General features: G+C 39.3%; 1 protein-coding gene across 6 annotated transcripts in view; it reads right to left on the bottom strand.

Annotated features, from left to right (window-relative positions):
• The window catches only part of LOC143849602 (vacuolar protein sorting-associated protein, putative (DUF1162)), a 130,849-nt gene extending 114,068 nt beyond the window's left edge, over positions 1 to 16,781 (bottom strand). For 4 of the 6 annotated variants that reach the window (XM_077358674.1, XM_077358675.1, XM_077358673.1 and 1 more), the window contains exons 1-4: positions 16,264 to 16,776; positions 16,076 to 16,166; positions 12,958 to 15,218; positions 12,047 to 12,161 (exon numbers count right to left, since the gene is read on the bottom strand). In XM_077358674.1, coding sequence (XP_077214789.1) covers positions 12,047 to 12,161; positions 12,958 to 15,218; positions 16,076 to 16,166; positions 16,264 to 16,547 — 2,751 coding nt within the window. In that variant the 5' untranslated portion in view covers positions 16,548 to 16,776. Of the gene's footprint in view, positions 1 to 12,046; positions 12,162 to 12,957; positions 15,219 to 16,075; positions 16,167 to 16,263 lie in introns of those variants that run through there. The other 2 variants (XR_013235729.1, XM_077358676.1) reach the window with 2 other exon arrangements.
• Between the last annotated feature and the right edge of the window lie 1,762 nt (positions 16,782 to 18,543).

The following is an 18,543-nucleotide window of genomic DNA, read 5'->3' as shown; positions in this document are numbered from 1 at the left end:
TTGCTGTGTATCTCAATTATTTTGCCTACCAAATATCATTCTCTACGCTAATGAAATGAAATCAAATGCAAATAATAACATCTTTCCATTTCAGGAATTTCAATCAAAATTTCGGAGAATTAATGATGTAAAAGGTAATCATGTAGATTTCGTTTCGGCGGGGATGGAAATGGAAATATTTCGGTCGTTTCGGGAAAATTTAAAACCATGCCTTGAAGACAGTCAGTGATACAATAACATCACCATAAGTAGAGGCAGTCTCTAGGAATTTCGGATCTCATCACAAAATGGTGACAGTCCCACCAGAAAAATAAAAAGCACGAAATATAGAGATAATATAAAAAAAGATGTGAGCAGACTGATATTTCAAAAATTAGCAACAATAAAAAGAACAATTACACGTTAACCAATAGTTTCCCATTAATCTTCTTCTATGCAATTATCATAAAAGAGAGAGAGAGAGAGAGAGGTACAAGCAGCACTTCCCCAACGTATAATATAAACCATAATAAACTTTAAATTCATAGTTTAATAAAGGATTGGATTAAGTATTAATGCAATCATAGTTTAATAAAGGATTGGATTAAACCATAGTTGACACTCACTCAAGCATATATAGAGAGTGCCACCAAGGAAATAGCTTCTTCTTTCCAAAAGTAATGGATTGCCCTTTTTTTATTTGCATCCTTCATATCGAACTCGATCTAATACCCTCGATGCAACCACTAGAAATCGACCAAAAGTACTGCAAACTTGCAAGATTAATGAACAGTCACAAAGAATCCAATAGATCCTCACAAACATTGCTATGAAGAAAAAAAGTGATACTAAGTTTGGTCAAAGCATGGTCAAAGTAAGATAAAACCCGAAAACCAATAAGGAGATATGTAAGTATCCCATTACAAAACCGGAACCCTGTATGGTTCACTACTGACGTTAGCATGACATTTCAATCTCATTGGGGCTTACTTTGTGCTTTCAACCAACACTTCTCACAATCATCTTTGTTGAAAATTGAATGCATTAATGAAGTTCACATGCGACACCAATTTTCTCACATTGTCCCTAAGGACCTCTTTACCTTCTTCTAACTCCCTATTCATGAGGACCACCTTGCCCTTGAAAAAATGTCATCCCTCTCTACCGCTACCTACCCTCACCCCTCATGACATGTGTCCCTCTAACATACATGTGTCCTAGGGGGTAAGTGGTAACAAGCTTCCCACCATACTAACCAACCACCTTTTACAACAACACCCTCTAACCTAAACCCCCTACAAGGTTCAAATCATGTGATCCACAAAGCATTTAACCATTAAGAACCATGCTTCACTCCTACCTCAATATCAGAATGGAAAAGTGTGAAATTGCCTTTGATTGAATAGAGTAAATTGCATTTGATTGAATAGAGTAAGGACCTTGGTCGCCTCAGATATTTCTTAGGGATAGAGGTAATCTACTCACGTGTAGGGCTATCCCTATCACAAAGAAAATATGCGCTAGATATACTAGAGGAGACAGGATTACTAGGTGCAAAGCCGGCTGAGACACCCATGGAACCCAACATCAAGCTTTCTCCTGTTCAGGGAGAACTTCTAGAGGACCCAGGGAGGTACAGACGTTTAGTTGGGAAATTGATTTATCTGACTATCACATCCCCAATCATATCCTATGCTATTGGAGTCGCTAGTTAGTTCATGAGTGCACTACGGACATCACACTTGTCAGCAGTCACACAGATCGTGAGATACCTGAAGAAGTCTCCTGGTAAAGGATTGATCTTCAAGAAACACAGGCATATGAGAATCAAGGGACATTCAGATGCAGACTAGGCAGGATCCCCTGCAGATAGGAGATCGACTACCGACTATTGTACCTTTGTTGGAGGCAACTTGGTATCCTGGAAGAGCAAGAAGCAGGATGTCGTATCAAGATCTAAGTGCAAAGGCAGAGTATAGGGCCATGGCCTATACAGAGTGTGAGTTGATATGGTTGAGATCGCTCATGTCAGAGATTGCGCTTCCCTACTCATCTCCTGCTTCTCTTCACTATGATATTAAGTCCGCCATTCACATAGCATAGAACCCAACTTCCATGAGAGGACTAAGCATATACAAGTGGACTGTCACTTTATCCGTCACAAAATTCAAAAAGGGGAGATTTGCAAAATTCAAAAAGGGGAGATTTGCACAATATCCACTAGATCAAATGATCAAGTAGCAGATATGTTTATCAAACCCTTAAGCAGAGTGAGATTAAGTGACTTATGTAACAAGCTGGGAATGTATGATATATACATTCCAGCTTGAGGGGGAGTGTTAACGTTAGGCATATATGAACCTAACTTAAGTGGGGTTAGTTTTGTCATTTCACATATATATTCTAATATATATATATATATATATATATATTGTGCGGGAGAGAGTCACGACATACTCTTCTTCACGCCACTTTTCCTTTCTCTTTTCTCGACTCTCGACTCTCGCTTCTCTCTTCACTAATATCGTTTGATTTTTAAGGCAACACACGATTTTCCACAAAGGGAGAGATCGTGTGACCAACCCAAAATCATGGTTGGGCGCATTCTTCATGTTTCATGGGTGGATCCCACATAATTATTTTGGAAACTCAAATTCAATTTGAATTAAAGATCTCTCTGAAAGATCCTTTGAAAAGAGGAAAAGGAGAAAAAAATAGGAAGACAGGGAAGGAGATTGCGTGTGTGGCTTGTTTCTGGGCTTGTGGAACGTCTCTCGGATTCGACCATTCACAATTAAGTGCCCATCTTTTTCTTGTTTTCCGACTACGAAGTTAGGGTATTCAATTCACGATTTGTATTACAACTAATTAGACCCTTTTTAAGCCATGGTTTTCATCAGAATACTAATACTCGATTTTTTCTAGTTAAATAAGTCTAAGTAGTTAATGATTTCCGTACGGGTTTAATAAAAGATTTTAACAGTTAGATCCATATGAAAGTCAGTGATTTTCTCATATTATTAATAATTGATTTTAACAAGTAAAACCCACGTAAGGGATTTCCGATTTTTCCTACAGATAATAATAAAGGATTTTATCAGCTAGATCTATACAAAAATTTATGATTTTTCCTGTAGTATTAATAAATGATTTTAACAATCATATAAGAAGTTTTCGATTTTCCCTATAGTTAATAATGAAGGATTTTAACAGTTAGATGCATATGGAAATTTATGGTATTTTATATATCACTGATAAACGATTTATACAAATAGAATCCATGTAAAAATCTTCAAATTCGTCCTATAGTTAATAAAAAAAAGTTTTTTATCAGTTAGAATCCATATAAGAGATTATGATTTTTTTGATATAGTTACTAATGAAAAGTTTCTAACAGTTAATTACACATGAGAGCCTTGACAATCAAAATTGAAAATTTATCTTTTCACAAAGTCATAGCTTTGACGATCTCTTGAGCAAAAAGCCTTGCTCTTTTCTGGTTTGTATCAGCATTGATCTTTGGGAGGGTTGGAGGGAGTTTTGCACTTTTGCCTCATCGAGGAACATCGTTCCTCTATTGTGCAAGCTTGGCAGGCCCCTCATCGTGATTTGATGAAATTCAATTTTGATGATTCTAGTATAGGGAATCCGGGCTCGGGAGGTATAGGAGGGGTGCTAAGGAATCAAAGTGGTGAAGTAATATGGGCGTTTTCTGGGCCAATCGGAGTATCGGATGCTAGTGAAGCGGAGGTTAGAGCCGCTCACCAAGGAATCCTTTGGTTGTATAGTGAATCTCTTGACAAGGTGATAGTAGAAGGTGACACCCTAAATACCATTCGTTGGCTAAGGGGTTCTGCGGTTCCACCTTGGAGGTTTGCTCAATTTTTTTATGAGATTTCTGACAAAATTGAGGGGTCCTCCATTACTTTTAAATGTAAAGAGATCGGCTAACAGTGTGGCTGATCACTAGGCAAAAGATGGGGTAGATGGTTCAGTTTTGGAGTGGTTTGATTATTTACCCCCTTGATTATGGGAAGAGCCTTGTATTTTCTCTTTTTTCTTTGTTGGCTGTCTTTTTTCCTTCCTTTATATCTATTGGGGTGACTCCCTGTGTCTCCCTTCTTTCTATAAATAAATTCTTCCTACTGTTCAAAGAAAAGTTAATTATACAGAAAATATGATTTTCACTCTAGCTACTAATAAGTGATTGTAAACAGTTAAGTTCACATAAGAAATCGTGATTTTTCTTCCTATAGTTCCTAATAGACGAGTTTAACAGTTTTATATATATATATATATATATATATATATATATATATATATATATATATATATAAGAGAGTGAGATTTGTCCCTAAAGTTTATAATACACGATTTTATCAGTTACTAATAGACCCATATATGATAAAACTGTAAAATAAATGAATCCATAATTTTCCATATAATCAATAATAGATAAAGTTTTCTTTTGGTCAGTCTAGTGGACATATCAATTTGTGGGTTTCGCATGAATGCTTTGACATTTCTTTTCTTGTCAAATGAATGAATTATACAATCATAGATGTCAATGGCGGAGGACTGGTTCTGCTTAGCCTGTGCTTACTGGAATTTCAAATGGCGGCGTTGTTGTCGATGGTGTTAGCAAAACAATCGGGCCCATCTACCTAGCGGTACAACCCTAGATCCACGAAGGGAGATAAGGAAAAGAAGAAATAAGGAGAATTCAAACTGGAGATCCGGGGATTGGAATTGCTTATCCTATAATTATCTCAAATTCGGATGGAGGGACAAATGCCGGAGGTGCCATTTGACTAGAATGAAGGGTACTCTCTCCTCTGGTGAGAAAATAATCATCCCGGATGCCACTTCGGATAATGCCTATAAGGAAGCCGATCGATGGCCTGATTCGGGGACGATCTCTTCTCTGATTGAAGGGGTATTCCGTCTTTAATCATCTCGGGCAAGAAAGTGGAAACAAGATTTTATACCCTTAAAAATTGCCTCATTGGGAAGAAGAAGAATATATCTGAATCCCTTGATGATCTTTGGCAGTGGGCTAAGAGATCCTAGAATATCCCTTCTCTCACCTGTCCATGCGACTTATCAGAGAAAGAGGTTTTGTTTATGTTTGAATCAGAGGAGGAAGCCGCTATGATCCTGGCCAAAGGAATGGAGGTGTGGGATAGCAAATTGCATTCTCTCTCTCTACCTGGAGTACAGAGTATATCCAAGGTGTGGAGGCGACATGGATTAACTTTTATGACATCCCTCTTCATGTTTGGGCCTTATCAACCGTTGAAGCAGGTAGCTTTCTTTGTCGAGTCTTGGAAGTAAAAATGGAAGGGGATCATAATCAATGCATGTCATTCGTATCTGCTAAAATTCTTGTTCCATAGTGGAAGCTACCTCCATCCTCTATTCAGATCCGAACATTGGGCCAATGGTACACTGTTGGAGTTGAAATTCGGAGTAATAGACGTCAGTTGGGTCCTGATACCGTAAATCAAGACCCTCAATCCGGAAAGGCTCCTACCCTTCTGAAGTTTGACCCCTCAAAGAATGGTACTCAGAATCCGGAAAAGCTACCGGCGGTGACAGGGACGATGCTACCACATTCCTCAGAAACTTTGGGTAGGGAGACCGTTGACCGTATGGGGTCCACTAATTCAAATTTCAAATCTCATCACCTGACAGCAGTGTCAGGTCTCTTGCAGGGCAGTGCGCCTCCCTCCTTTCTGTCCCTTCCTATGAATGGCAACGGGACTTTGGGATTATCAACTCTTCCTAGTCTAATTTGCCCCCTCCCCGCAATATCGGAACCTACTAAGAGAGGGTCTAGAAAAGGTAAACAACCTTACTGGCAAGTCAGTTCCTTGCGCCAAAAGCTACCGAAGTGTAAACTTGCAAAGTTATGGAAAGATCTGGGTATCAACAGGGCTGGGATTTCTGGACTACCCACCTAAGGAACATTTCTGGAACTTAGTAAGACGAAAAATACGCGTCCAGGGAAACAAGGATTCAGAACGGATACATATGATTCCGTCCGGAGATCACTTTGTGAAAGATTATCCAAGGAGAAAAGGGGCATGCCCTTGAAATTCATATCAGAAGGGGTTGAAGCTTTAAAGATAAATAAAACGAGGTTTGTTGGAGCCCCCGCGCTACCCAATGAATGTGTCGTTTGCGGATGAGGAGGTGCCCCAAGGTGGTTGGGGTTAGGGGATTGTGTCTGGGAAGGTAATATCTTTTATTCTGATTGGCGATGTAACGTCGTGATCAATTGGATGAATGATTGCTCTCATTTAATGGAGGAATGACTGAAACACCTGTTTTGGGCCAAACCCACAAGGAGAGCTTCGAGATGAGTAAAATATTCATTCCTTAGAACTTTAATATATAATGGGAAGCTGTAAAAATCTACCTTTCTGGGATAGACGGAAATGGCTACTACGACGCGATTAATATTCATGTATAATAGAAGGAGATCTTGCACGCAATATTCAATGCGAGTTTGGACACCTGGCATATAGTCAGTGATCCTAGGCGGTTCATCATTACCACCTCCAGCCTCTTCATTTTCCCTCTAATATATCCGAATGAAGGAAAAATCACATTTGTACACAAAATGGAAAACCAGAATGCTTCAATCTCATATTGCACGTTTTCTTCGAATCCCCTGGCCCCGAACCGGAAGAGGAATCGAGTGATGGAAATATCGGAGATGGAGGACTCTTTGAAAAGGATGAAAGCGATGGTGTATAATGACGAACTAGCCTCCAAAGAAATGCCCACGCATAGAGAAGTCATTAGAGATTTTCTAAAACGTCAATGGAAGCTTTTTAAAGAGGCGGCCAACAGAAGGCCGGAAGTATTTTTCAGTTTGGTCACGCAACGTGAAAGAAACCCATTCTCCCATCCACAAACACCCCTTCTGTGTCAAGGTGATGTCAGACGAAATGGCCGCAAGACTTCTCCGTTGGGAAGAGGATAAGGAGATGGGAATTCAAAAATTGGAGGCTATGATTGCCAGGAAGAAGGCATCAACAGATAAAGAGCCATCGGATGAGGATCTCTCGGTCATCAGTCTTGATGAGGAGGTATTTGCTTCTGAAATAGTTGGGCTCCTCGCGGACTTACAGAGGTGCTCATCTTAAGGGAAGTTTCTATAAGAAGTTCTCTTTTCAGGGCTCCGATTCTTAGTGTTTTACAGGTATTTTGTTTTGAATTGGGAAGGGTGGTCATGGACGATAGACGTCCTTGATCCTGTTAATATGTAGGGGACTACTGGTCCCTATTTTCTGTAAATTCCCAGTTGGATTTATAATATATATATATATATACACTTGTCGTCTTTCAAAAAAAATAATCATAGATGTCCATAGTCGTGCCAAGTCGTTAATTGATTGTTATATAGATATGTGTGATTTGTAACCTCTCTCTCTCTCTCTCTCTCTCTCTCTCTCTCTCTCTCTCTCTCTATATATATATATATATATATATATATATATATATATATATATATATAGAGAGAGAGAAAACGGTTCCTACACATATGTGTAGATAAGTTATCTACACACTAGTTTAAAATACAATGGGGGCCACATTGTTTGGGTGATCCAAACCATTCATTTTTAAGGCCCTCATATAGATAGGGTGTCCACAAAAAATCAGATCCATAGGATCATCCTAACCATTCGAACTGTGGAGGCAAAAAATGGACTAATTTGTGAAGGTTTAAAGACATCCATTTTACCTCCACAAATCGTAGGGTTGGGATGATCCTATGGATCTGATTTTTTGTAGACACCCTATCTATGTGAGGGCCTTTAAAATGGATGGCTTGGATCACCCAAACAATGTGGGCCCCCACTGTATTTTAAGCTAGTGTGTAGAGAACTCTCTACACATATGTGTAGGAACCGTTTTCTCATATATATATATATATATATATATATATATATATATATATATATATATATATATATATATATATTGTTGTAAGAGAGATTAGAGAGAAAGAGAAAGTGAGTTGCGAATCTCCCCCTCAGTCATTTATTAATAATAATGAAAAGAGAAGTACAATGACCAAACTGCCCATAGACTTGTAGGCTTATTCTAACACTCCCCCTCAAGCAATGTATAAATCATACATTCCTAGCTTGTTACATATATCGCTAAGCTTGGATTTATTCAATGGTTTTGTGAACATATATGCCAACTGTTCTACTGAACGACTGAATACAACGTGTATCTCCCCTTTCTGAATCCTCTGACGAATGAAATGGCAGTCGACTTCGATATGTTTAGTTCTCTCATGCAAGACAGGATTTGTCGCAATATAGATGGCTGCCCTGTTATCACAATATAACTGTGAAGGAAAGGGAAACCCAATACCAATCTTAGTTAAGAGTGACCTCAACCAAATAATCTCAGTCGTAGTATGCGCCATGGCTCTATATTCTGCTTCCGCACTCGATTTCGCAATGACATCATGTTTCTTACTTCTCCATGAAACCAGGTTACCTCCAACAAAGGTACAATACCCGGTAGTCGATCTCCTATCAGCAGGAGATCCAGCCCAATCAGCATCTGAGAACCCCTCAATCCGTGTATGACCATGCCGTTTGAATAGTAATCCTTTCCCTGGAGCACCCTTCAGATATTTGAGAATTTGAACCACTGCGTTCCAATGAGATGTGCGAGGACAAATCATGTACTGGCTACCTACCCCAACGGCATAGGATATATCAGGACGAGTGGCAGTAAGGTATATGAGTTTGCCCACAAGTCTTCTATACCTACCAGGATCTTTCAACAAATCACCCTCTTCTGGAACCAGTTTCACATTTGGATCCATAGGTGCAGCTACTGGTTTCACACCAAGATTTCCTGTCTCTTCTAGAAAATCAAGAACATAATCCCTCTGAGATAGAGATAAACCATGAGAGGAGTACGCAATTTCTATCCCAAGAAAATATCTGAGACGTCCCAAGTCCTTTGTTGCAAATTCTTTTTGTAAGAAGTCTTTCAATTTTTGAATTCCCCCTGAGTCACTGCCTGTAATAATGATGTCATCGACGTATACAATCAACATAATGCATCCTGTTGAGAACTGATAGCTGAATACTGAGTGATCTACAGCACACTGTTTGAGACCAAACCTCATAACTGCCTCACTAAATCTACCAAACCAAGGACGTTGTGACTGCTTTAACCCATAAATCGCTTTTCTGAATCGACAGACAGATGAGGACAACTCCACCTGAGCAACTTAACCTGGCGGTTGCTCCATATACACTTCTTCATGGAGGTCGCCATGCAAACAGGGCATATAGCCCACAACAACCAACCAACAAAAGGGCAAAAGAAAATCAACCACAACAACAACCAACCAACGATGGCCACACAGCACGTCGCCCGGAGAAACAACAAGGCTGAAAGCAGCGCTTACGACTAGGCCTATAGCCAAAATAACAACAAGGCTGAATGCAATGCAAACGACCGAGCGTATAGCTACAACAACAACAAGACCGAACGCAACTCTAACGACCGGACATATAGCCACAACAATAACAAGGCCGAATGCAACGCAAACAATTGGCATATAGCCACAACAACAACAACAACAACAACAAGGCCGAAAGCAATGCTAACGACAAGGCACATAGCCACAACAACAACAAGGCCGAATGCAATGCAAACGACCGGGCATATAGCCACAACAACAAGGTGGATTATAATGCAAACCATAACAACCACAATGAATGCGTAAAAATACGCAAAGCAACTACACGCACGTGTAGAAGCACCAACAAGGTGGATGGCAACGCAAACCACTACAAGCACAACAAAGGCGTGAAACTACGCCAAGCAACTACACTCACCATGTAGAAGCATCAACACTCGCAAAGCGAGTCCACCAACAATACCAACCATGGAAAGAACAAACCAACAACACGAAGAACCAAGCAACAACCAACCACAACAACGATGATCTCAATCACGATCAACCCAACCAACAATCCAACCACAACCAACCCAACAAAAGATTATCACAAACCAACAACCAACCAAACAACCCTTTTTCCACCAACAAACAACCAACAAACCACCAACAAAAAAGTGGCGCACCTACATCAATTCGGAGTCGCCAACGACACAACATTCCATCCATGGAACTACATGAGGTCTAATGCCTTCAATTTGCAGGGGAAAGGAGAATTTCAAGGCACAACATCTCTCTCAAACATTCTATCAGACACTTGGCGTGCACCTTGGATATCAACACAAACCATGCACTAAAAAAGGATGAAGTGGAGGGTTCAAAACATACAGAACAAAGGATTCAAACCATAAAGAAAGGGGTTTAAGAAACAATAAAGAAATCAACAATGGACTAAGAGTTAAAAAAGAAAGACAATGAACTAAGAGTTAGAAAATAAAGGGATTTACGGAGTTAAAACAAAAACAACAAGAAATGATGTTATGGATGCAGAAAAGGAGGAAAAAAATATACAACAGGGGATCTTTTTTTGTTTTTTTTATTTTGGATGGAAGTATTTGCAAATGGAATTCACAAAATGGATTGGGGTTTAGGGACTTTGGGATTTTGGATGGAGATTTCCTCCAATGGGATGGTAATGAGAGAGTATTGAGAGAGAAGGGATCTGGGGGTTAAGATTTGGGGCTAGGGTTGATAGTGATGGAGATGGAGCTAGGGTTTGGGGACTCTCTTCTTCTTCTTTCCCTTAGGATCTTAGCTCTGATACCATGTTGAGATAGATAAGGTAGAGAAAGAAGAAGAAGAATGAGGAAGAAGATGAGGGATTCTCCACTAAGGAGTCCTCCCATAATATGAAGTATACATAGGCCCAAAATAGGGCAACTTGGTACAAAAACTACAATACCCCTCAATCATACACATAATGACTAAACTACCCTTTAACACTCTTCAACAAGATTAAAGCAGCCAGGAAGAGGGGGAGACAAGAGTGCTCCTTAGGAATCACACTCAACATGATCCCTCGATGGGACCATTCTAGGGACTATATTTTAACTTTAAGTGTCTGTTATAAAAGTGATGTCAATATCAATTAAGGAATTAGAGTACCTTTGGGGTGTCCTTATCAAACTTATAAATATAAAAAATCCGTATTTACTAAAAAGAGAAAACGGTTCCTACACATGTGTAGAGAGTTCTCTACACACTAGCTTAAAATACAGTGGGGGCCCACATTGTTTGGATGATCCAAGCCATCCATTTTAAAGGGCCTCACATAGATAGAGTGTCTACAAAAAATCAGATCCATAGGATCATCCCAACCCTACGATTTGTGGAGGTAAAATGGATGTCTTTAAACCTTAACAAATTAGTCCATTTTTTGCCTCCACAGTTCGAATGGTTAGGATGATCCTATGGATCTGATTTTTTGTGGACACCCTATCTATGTGAGGGCCTTAAAAATGAATGGTTTTGATTACCCAAATAATGTGGCCCCCACTGTATTTTAAGCTAGTGTGTAGATAACTTATCTACACATATGTGTAGGAACCGTTTGCTCTACTAAAAAATGTAACTCCGGGTTTACTAAAAATAGTAAGTTCTCGAGTCACTAAAATAGTAAGTTAGGATTTACTAAAAATAGCAAGTGTGGGTTACTAAAAATGGCAAGTCTCAATTAGAAGTTTTAATTTGTGTTAAATTGTTTGTTTACTCATAATAGGATTCGGAGTCCAAGTTTTATTAAAAGTAAGAGGTTTCTTTTGTCTATAAATGTATAACAAACAACAAATTTAAAGCCAATAATTGTACAACTTCTCCCAAAAAGAAAACATGTCTGACAAATAAGCAACGCGAAACCAACTAACGTACTTTAAGCGTAGACTTCAATACTTCACTAAGGAAACCAGAAAATGTATTTTAAGGGTACCATTTAAGTACTGCAAGGTAAAAACAAGTATCAAATTTCCGTGTCTTACAGTACAATGGCAAGTGAGTACATAATAACGATGGCAATTTCAGTAGGTTTGGATCCAGCCATAAGGCCTGTAATACCGGTATAATCACCTGAAATATATCCTGTAGCTCATTCATATATGAAAAAACGGTGGCTCCTGTAGCCATCCCTTTCAAAGCTATTGATAAAGCATTTACAATTGTTGTGAATGAACGAAGATAGTCCCTGCAAAATATTCATAATTCCTGCACTGTAAGATTATAAGAGATACGAAAAACAGCTAAGAGTATTTTATATGCCATGATTCTCACAAGCTATGTCACAAATATTGTTCTCGGGAATTTCTCAGCAAGGGAAAATCTCAAGATATATTAAATTTTTTACTTTTTTGGGGTTTATATAGGGAAAAAAAGATAAAAATAAAATTATTTAAAAAATACATAAATATATAAATTTAAGAAAAAATATAATATAAAATATTGTTAATATAAGGCGATGATAAATTCGCACCCCCTGTAGGATAATTCGCACCCCTTTAAAGTAAGGTATGCGGCAGACTTCAACGCTTTTTAACGTGAATTGAATTCACGTTAAAGGGGTGCGAATTTAACCTACAGGGGGTGCGAATTTAACATTGCCCTGAATATATCGGGATAATATCGTGATATTATTGCGATATTTTATGATAAAAATGAAAATATTGCTATATTTTTAAATTCTCGGGATTATTTCGCAATTTTGTTGCTTTATCAAAATGAAATGTCGCGATAAAAGTATGATATTTTGAGAACCGACATGATTGACCACCCCCCCCCCCCCCCCCCCCCCCCAAAGCAGGATTATGTGGCCCCCTTTTAACATGATTTGACATCAAAAAGAGTTAAAGTCTGCCCACAATTCATGTTAACAAGGGGCGCATAATCCTAAAGGGGGGTCAAAAAAATCATCAACCTTCGAAAACATTGGAGATATTTGTGACATAGCTCACAAGGTCCAGTCAGAAAATGTTCAGAATCGCTACCTGCGGGATGAGGATTGAATTGTCAATGACATGGGTCCAATAACTTGAGACTGTTGGCCTTCCTTTGAATCCTCTGAAAAAGCATTTATGCCATTAATCGTAAGACAGGCATCAAGCCCAATTTGCCCTTGACAGATATAGTTTTCACTCGAATCTGCTTTGATATCTATGAACTGAGGATCCCTTAACCAAAGGTGCTCTGCTGCTTCTTCATTGTCTGTCATGTCGAAAGAAACAGGATGCCTTTTACGGATCTCAGATCGAACTCCCGGATGGCCTGGATCAGCAGCTCTTTGTTCCCCTGCTCTAGAAGTTGGCCAAACAGCAATTTCAATGTTCTCCAGGTCAATAGTTAAGAAGTAATTACCACGGCCTTGAGCAACATTATATTTTAAAACTTGTTCCTTGGAACCTGGCTGGCCTTCTCCTTGCATGGATATTCGAATGTGAGGGCCAGCTATGGCTACTCCAACCTGTATGATTTTCTCAGGAAGCACGCTAAGCATTGTCATCTTTAATCCGTTGGCATAGGACTCATAATGATCTTCCCATTTGACTTCTGCTCGTGCCTCAATTATGCTAGAAGAATGTGAAAGAACTTTAGTCCCCCCAATTTTAACAGTCCAACAGCAAGCATCTTGTATCTGCTTGATTAGAAGAGCGGCAGAAATTATTGATAGATACTCCAACTCAAAATTCAACTTACCTACAGTCAAACTGCATTTCAAAAGCCCATAGTTTGATCGATTGAGGTACGGATCCATAAGGAAGCTTTTAATCTCACAGAGAAGAAAGGGCTGTTCTGAAAATTGAATCTTATTTCCTTGAAGTTTCTTTCTATTACTCTCCCAGTTCGACCACAGTTGTCCTAAACAATTTTCCAATAGTAAGACCCAATCACGGCCAGTAAAATTCGAAGAATCAACAACCTTTTTTGACCTGTATAACTGTGGGGCAGGCTCACTCCATATAATTGTCTTCATGTCATTATCTGTAGAGTTTCGTGGCTCAACTTTTGAATTACTCTTCATGGGTGGAACCAACAAAGAGGATGAGTGAATTTTGAAATCCCCACAAGCCAATGATAAAGACTGTGCAGTGATGTCTACTAGATAAGTCAAGCATAAAGCATTCACGTGAAGACAAAATGAGAGAACGCTCAAGTGAGAAAGGTGAGTATGCAACTCTGATTTTCCTTTAATCGGGAAAAGAGTGATGAAGATTTCCCCAAGGTTTAGAGAGAAGCAATGCTGAGAAAAGGATTTATCAGAAACAATGCCTGATAAGATTGACAGTCTATCAACTTTGGGGCGTTGGCCCAACAAACTCCTCAAGAAGAAAAAGAAATGTATGATTGAGTGAAATATGCCGTAAATAACATTCTGAAGAAATGAAAGCAATCCAAGGATCGTCGTCAAGAACATGGTGTGACCATTGGCCATGGAATCCGAATCTCTACGTTGAAGATGTAGTGCTGCTCTGTGACGACCTATACATCGTGCCCGTGCAACAGCCTCTACAGGCAATTCCTTCTCGATTTCTAAAACCAAGTCCCACTGGTGCCTAACCCAGATGGAAAATTTTTTATCACGGATCATCCTAGCCACAGTTATTTTAAATAGATTTTCATCAGAATATCCAACTAGTAAAAGTAAAGACTCATAAGCACGAACATAACGCAGCCACAACACAACAATGTTGACTAATTTGCCCAAGGAAAAGCAGCCAATTCTGTGCATAGCTAACTTCCACAATTTCCTCCCATTTCTAGCACCCTTAGCTCCTTTGGAAGACAATATATCAAATGCTAGAAGAAGAACAGCAATTTCACACGGAGAAAATTCAAAATTTAGTTGTGAAGAACGGACATCAAAGCATATCGGTTGGAGATCTTTCAATTGAATGTAAGTTAAAAGTTCACTCGAAGAAGCAATACTGTTGACATTATCCTTCCTCTTCATTCCAATCTCCACATTGCTACCATTGACAATGAAAGAGCTCTCTTCTTGGGGAACAAAAATTGTGCCAACAAGTCCTGTGAACAAACAACTGTGATCAAAATGCAGAGTCTCCACACCAAGTTTCTTTATTTTCAAAAAACATGCAAATGATTCGTCGGTGACGGGCATTTGCAATTGTAAGTGGATATCATGTATTTGTAACCGGCAACGCTCAAGTATAACATTCACTATTCCATTCATGAGGCGATTTCTTGAAGTGGTGGCCAAAATTCTTTCAAGTGTTCCATGCAAAGAAGCACCCTGAAATAAGTAATATCCTCTTAAAGCTTTAAATGGTGTCATATGAAGCAAAAAATGTGTCTAATAAAAATAAGTTCCTAGTTTAATACATTTCATTATATGCAGGTTTTCAATATCAAAAGGCAGAATACCAACAACTTCCAATTTATCATAAGTGGGGACCACTTACATAATGATCCAGACCGTTCATTTCCTAGGCCTTGCTGTGGATGGACCATGGAACAAAATCTACAATCTACACACAATTTATAGAGACGTTGTTCATTTACTATTTTCTTACCGCCCATTTATCTAGTGGCCACAAATTGGAGGGTTAGGATCGTTCAATGGTGCAGGATTTTTCTCCATGGCCCATTAGTAGCAAGGCCTAGCAAATAAATGGTTTGGATCATTGAACAAGTGGCCCCCACTTGTACATTTGGCAGCTCAGATTTAGGGGGAATAATAAATTCGCCCCCTTTTCTTCCCCGGCCACCCCCTTATAGTGTAAAAAGAAAAACATAAATACACTAAAGGGGGCTGGTCCGAGGAAGAAATGGCGCAAATTTATCACTACCACATACTTATCTTGGAAAAACATGCACATCCATCATGTGAGAACGAGTCTGACTCGATAGTGCAAAAAACTACTACCCTTACTAAATTTCAGAAGGTGTCAGCGAACTGAACTAGACCCTATAAACTAATCAGACAAAATGAAAGGGCGTTGATAAATTCGCACCCCCTGTAGGATAATTCGCACCCTTTCAGTCTTTCACGTTAAAAAGCTTTAAAGTTCCGCACATATCATCCTTTCCAGGGGCGCGAATTATCCTAAAGTGGTGCGAATTTATCACTGCCCAAATAAAATAAAATACCTCCGGATCAAGTAAAGCAAGCATTTCTTTCATCTCCTTCACGGCCGAATCCCGAAACCCTAGCGAACATTCCTCCTCCTCCTCCGAACTCCTTAAAAATCATCAAAAATCCTCATAAAAAATCCACATTATCTCAATACCAAACAAATTTCAAGAATTTCACTCAAAACAGAGAAAAAAAAACCAACCTTAGTGCTAAAACTACATCAACACTGTTCACCTCGAAAGAAAAAGAAGGAATAGACCACGGAGAAATCCAAATCTCGAAATTCTCAACCCTAACTTGTTTAAAACGCACACGAGTGGTTCCTAAATTGAGTAACTCGTTGAGAACTGAAACGTTAAAAACGAGATTCTTCACACGTGCGTGTGAGCGTAGAAACCCCAATTGGAGTTCTATTTCTGATTCTTCTTGTAGCCATGGGCGTAAAAAGGAAGCTAACCTCGATCGAATTGCTTCTTTGAAGAACATGGTTTGAGATAAAATGAGAAATTTTAGAGTTCGAGTTTCAGAGAGGATTGTAGTTTTGACATTAGAGAATTGAAATTCTCTGAAAAAAAACGAGTAAAAGATAGGATTGGATGATTGAAGAGATTGCCCTAATTTTTCTAAGGAGGGAAATTCCTTTTCCGATAAAGAGAGAAAGAGATTGGGAAAAAATATCAGTGAAGTTTTATCCGCTAGAAGATTTTATTTTGGCTTTTAGCTGAGTCTTGTATTTTAAGAAAAATCTATATAGGAGATGATAAATTCGCAACCTTTGCTTGATGATTCGCACCACTGGAAACGGGAATTGACGTCAAAATCCGTCAAAGAGCGTCAGCGTTGAACGCTTTTTGACGTCAATTCACTTGCAATGGGCGAATCATCCTACCGGGGGTGCGAATTAATCATCACCCAATTTATATTCATCTGTGGCGAGTCTGGCGACTAAAGTTTGTCGCTTAAAATCAGCCCTTTCAGTTTTTTATAAGGGCGATTATTTTTTCACCCCACTGCAGCATGCATTCGCCGCCCCCTCCCCCCCCCCTTTAACGTCACTTGACGTTAAAAAACGTTAATGTTGCCCACTGTTGTCGTTAACAGTGGGGCGAATGCATACTGCCGGGGGGGCGGGGCGTGGGGGGTGAAAAAATCATCTCCCTTTTTGTTAAGGGCTTAATCTCAACCCTACCCTCAATCGATCTGAACTGTTTACTTGGATGGGCCTTACTTTGGATTTTTTTTTTTTTTTTTTTTGGTAGATAAGCTGGGGTTTGGCGGACCCCGACCAGATATATTAATAGAAAATAAGAAGATTACAATCTTTCATAAATAGTTCCCGAAGCATCGGAAACAATTACAACATTTAGAGAAGGGGATCTAAAATTAGGAAGGATTGAAACACCCTTGACATGGTAATCACATTTAGACAAAATGTCAGCAGCCATATTTTGCCTCCCTCCACACATGCGAAATTTTCCGGGAATCAAATTTCTGAAGGGTGGTTCTGATGGAACATAGAGTACCAATCTTTCTCCAAGGGCATTTCTGAAAACCCTTGATTACCTGGACCGCATTTGAAGAATCAGATTCAATCCATAAATGCTTGGCGTTGAGTTGAACTGCAAGGAAGATACCATGAAGAATAGCTTCCAATTCCAGTTCATGGATAGAAGCTGGGATCGCGACAAGAGAGTAACAGCCGAGGGATTCTCCAAACTGATTTCGGATAATTCCTCCCATGGAGGCTTCTCCGATAGAGAGCGAAGCATCAGAATTAAGCTTGAGGAAATGAGGGTCAGGAGGGATCCATCGTCAAAATTTGGGAACTCTTTTGATATTGAAAACTGGGAGGTTGAAGTTTTCTGCTATTTTAGCACAAGAAGGGGAGGAATTATTTATCAGGTTGAGATGCAAAACACGGCTACGTATGGTATGAAGGGTGATGCGGAGGGTATCTTGCTTATGTGAATTCTTCCCTTCAAAAAGCCTTTGATTTCTTTCCAGCCATATATGGTAAATGGACACTCCAAAAGCTATTTTTGCAGTGATAGCAGCTTGATGATTTCCTTTGAAGTTGTTTCTAATCCAGCTCTCCTCCTCCATCAGCGATCTCAGTTGCTTTCTTCTGTTGGAAATCCGCCATAGAATGGATCTCCACATCCACTCAGAGAAGGAACATGAGAAAAACAGATGATCCCTGGATTCTTGTTCCGAACGGCATAAAGGACATCTCAAATCACTTGCAGAGTTCAGAAAAGGGAGCCTATCTTTTGTGCAGAGCTTGTTTTGAATTGCTTGCCACACGATAAAGCTGTGCCGAGGGATGTTACCATGAAACCAAATTGAAGATTCCCAGTCAACTTGTTGATGCTGAATCCTCAGAGCATTCCAGGCGCTTTTTATACTGAAAAGCCCATCATTTGTGGGTTTCCAAATGACAGAGTCTTTGTTGTCGGTTGAGAAAATGGCAGACGACACAATT

Source organism: Tasmannia lanceolata, unplaced genomic scaffold (assembly GCF_043159265.1).
Source record: "Tasmannia lanceolata isolate RefF3 unplaced genomic scaffold, GAP_Taslan_0.1 ptg000018l, whole genome shotgun sequence".
Classification (NCBI taxonomy): Eukaryota; Viridiplantae; Streptophyta; class Magnoliopsida; order Canellales; family Winteraceae; genus Tasmannia; species Tasmannia lanceolata.
The sequence above is the reverse complement of the archived record's forward strand: the minus strand, read 5'-3'. Positions and strand labels throughout refer to the sequence as shown.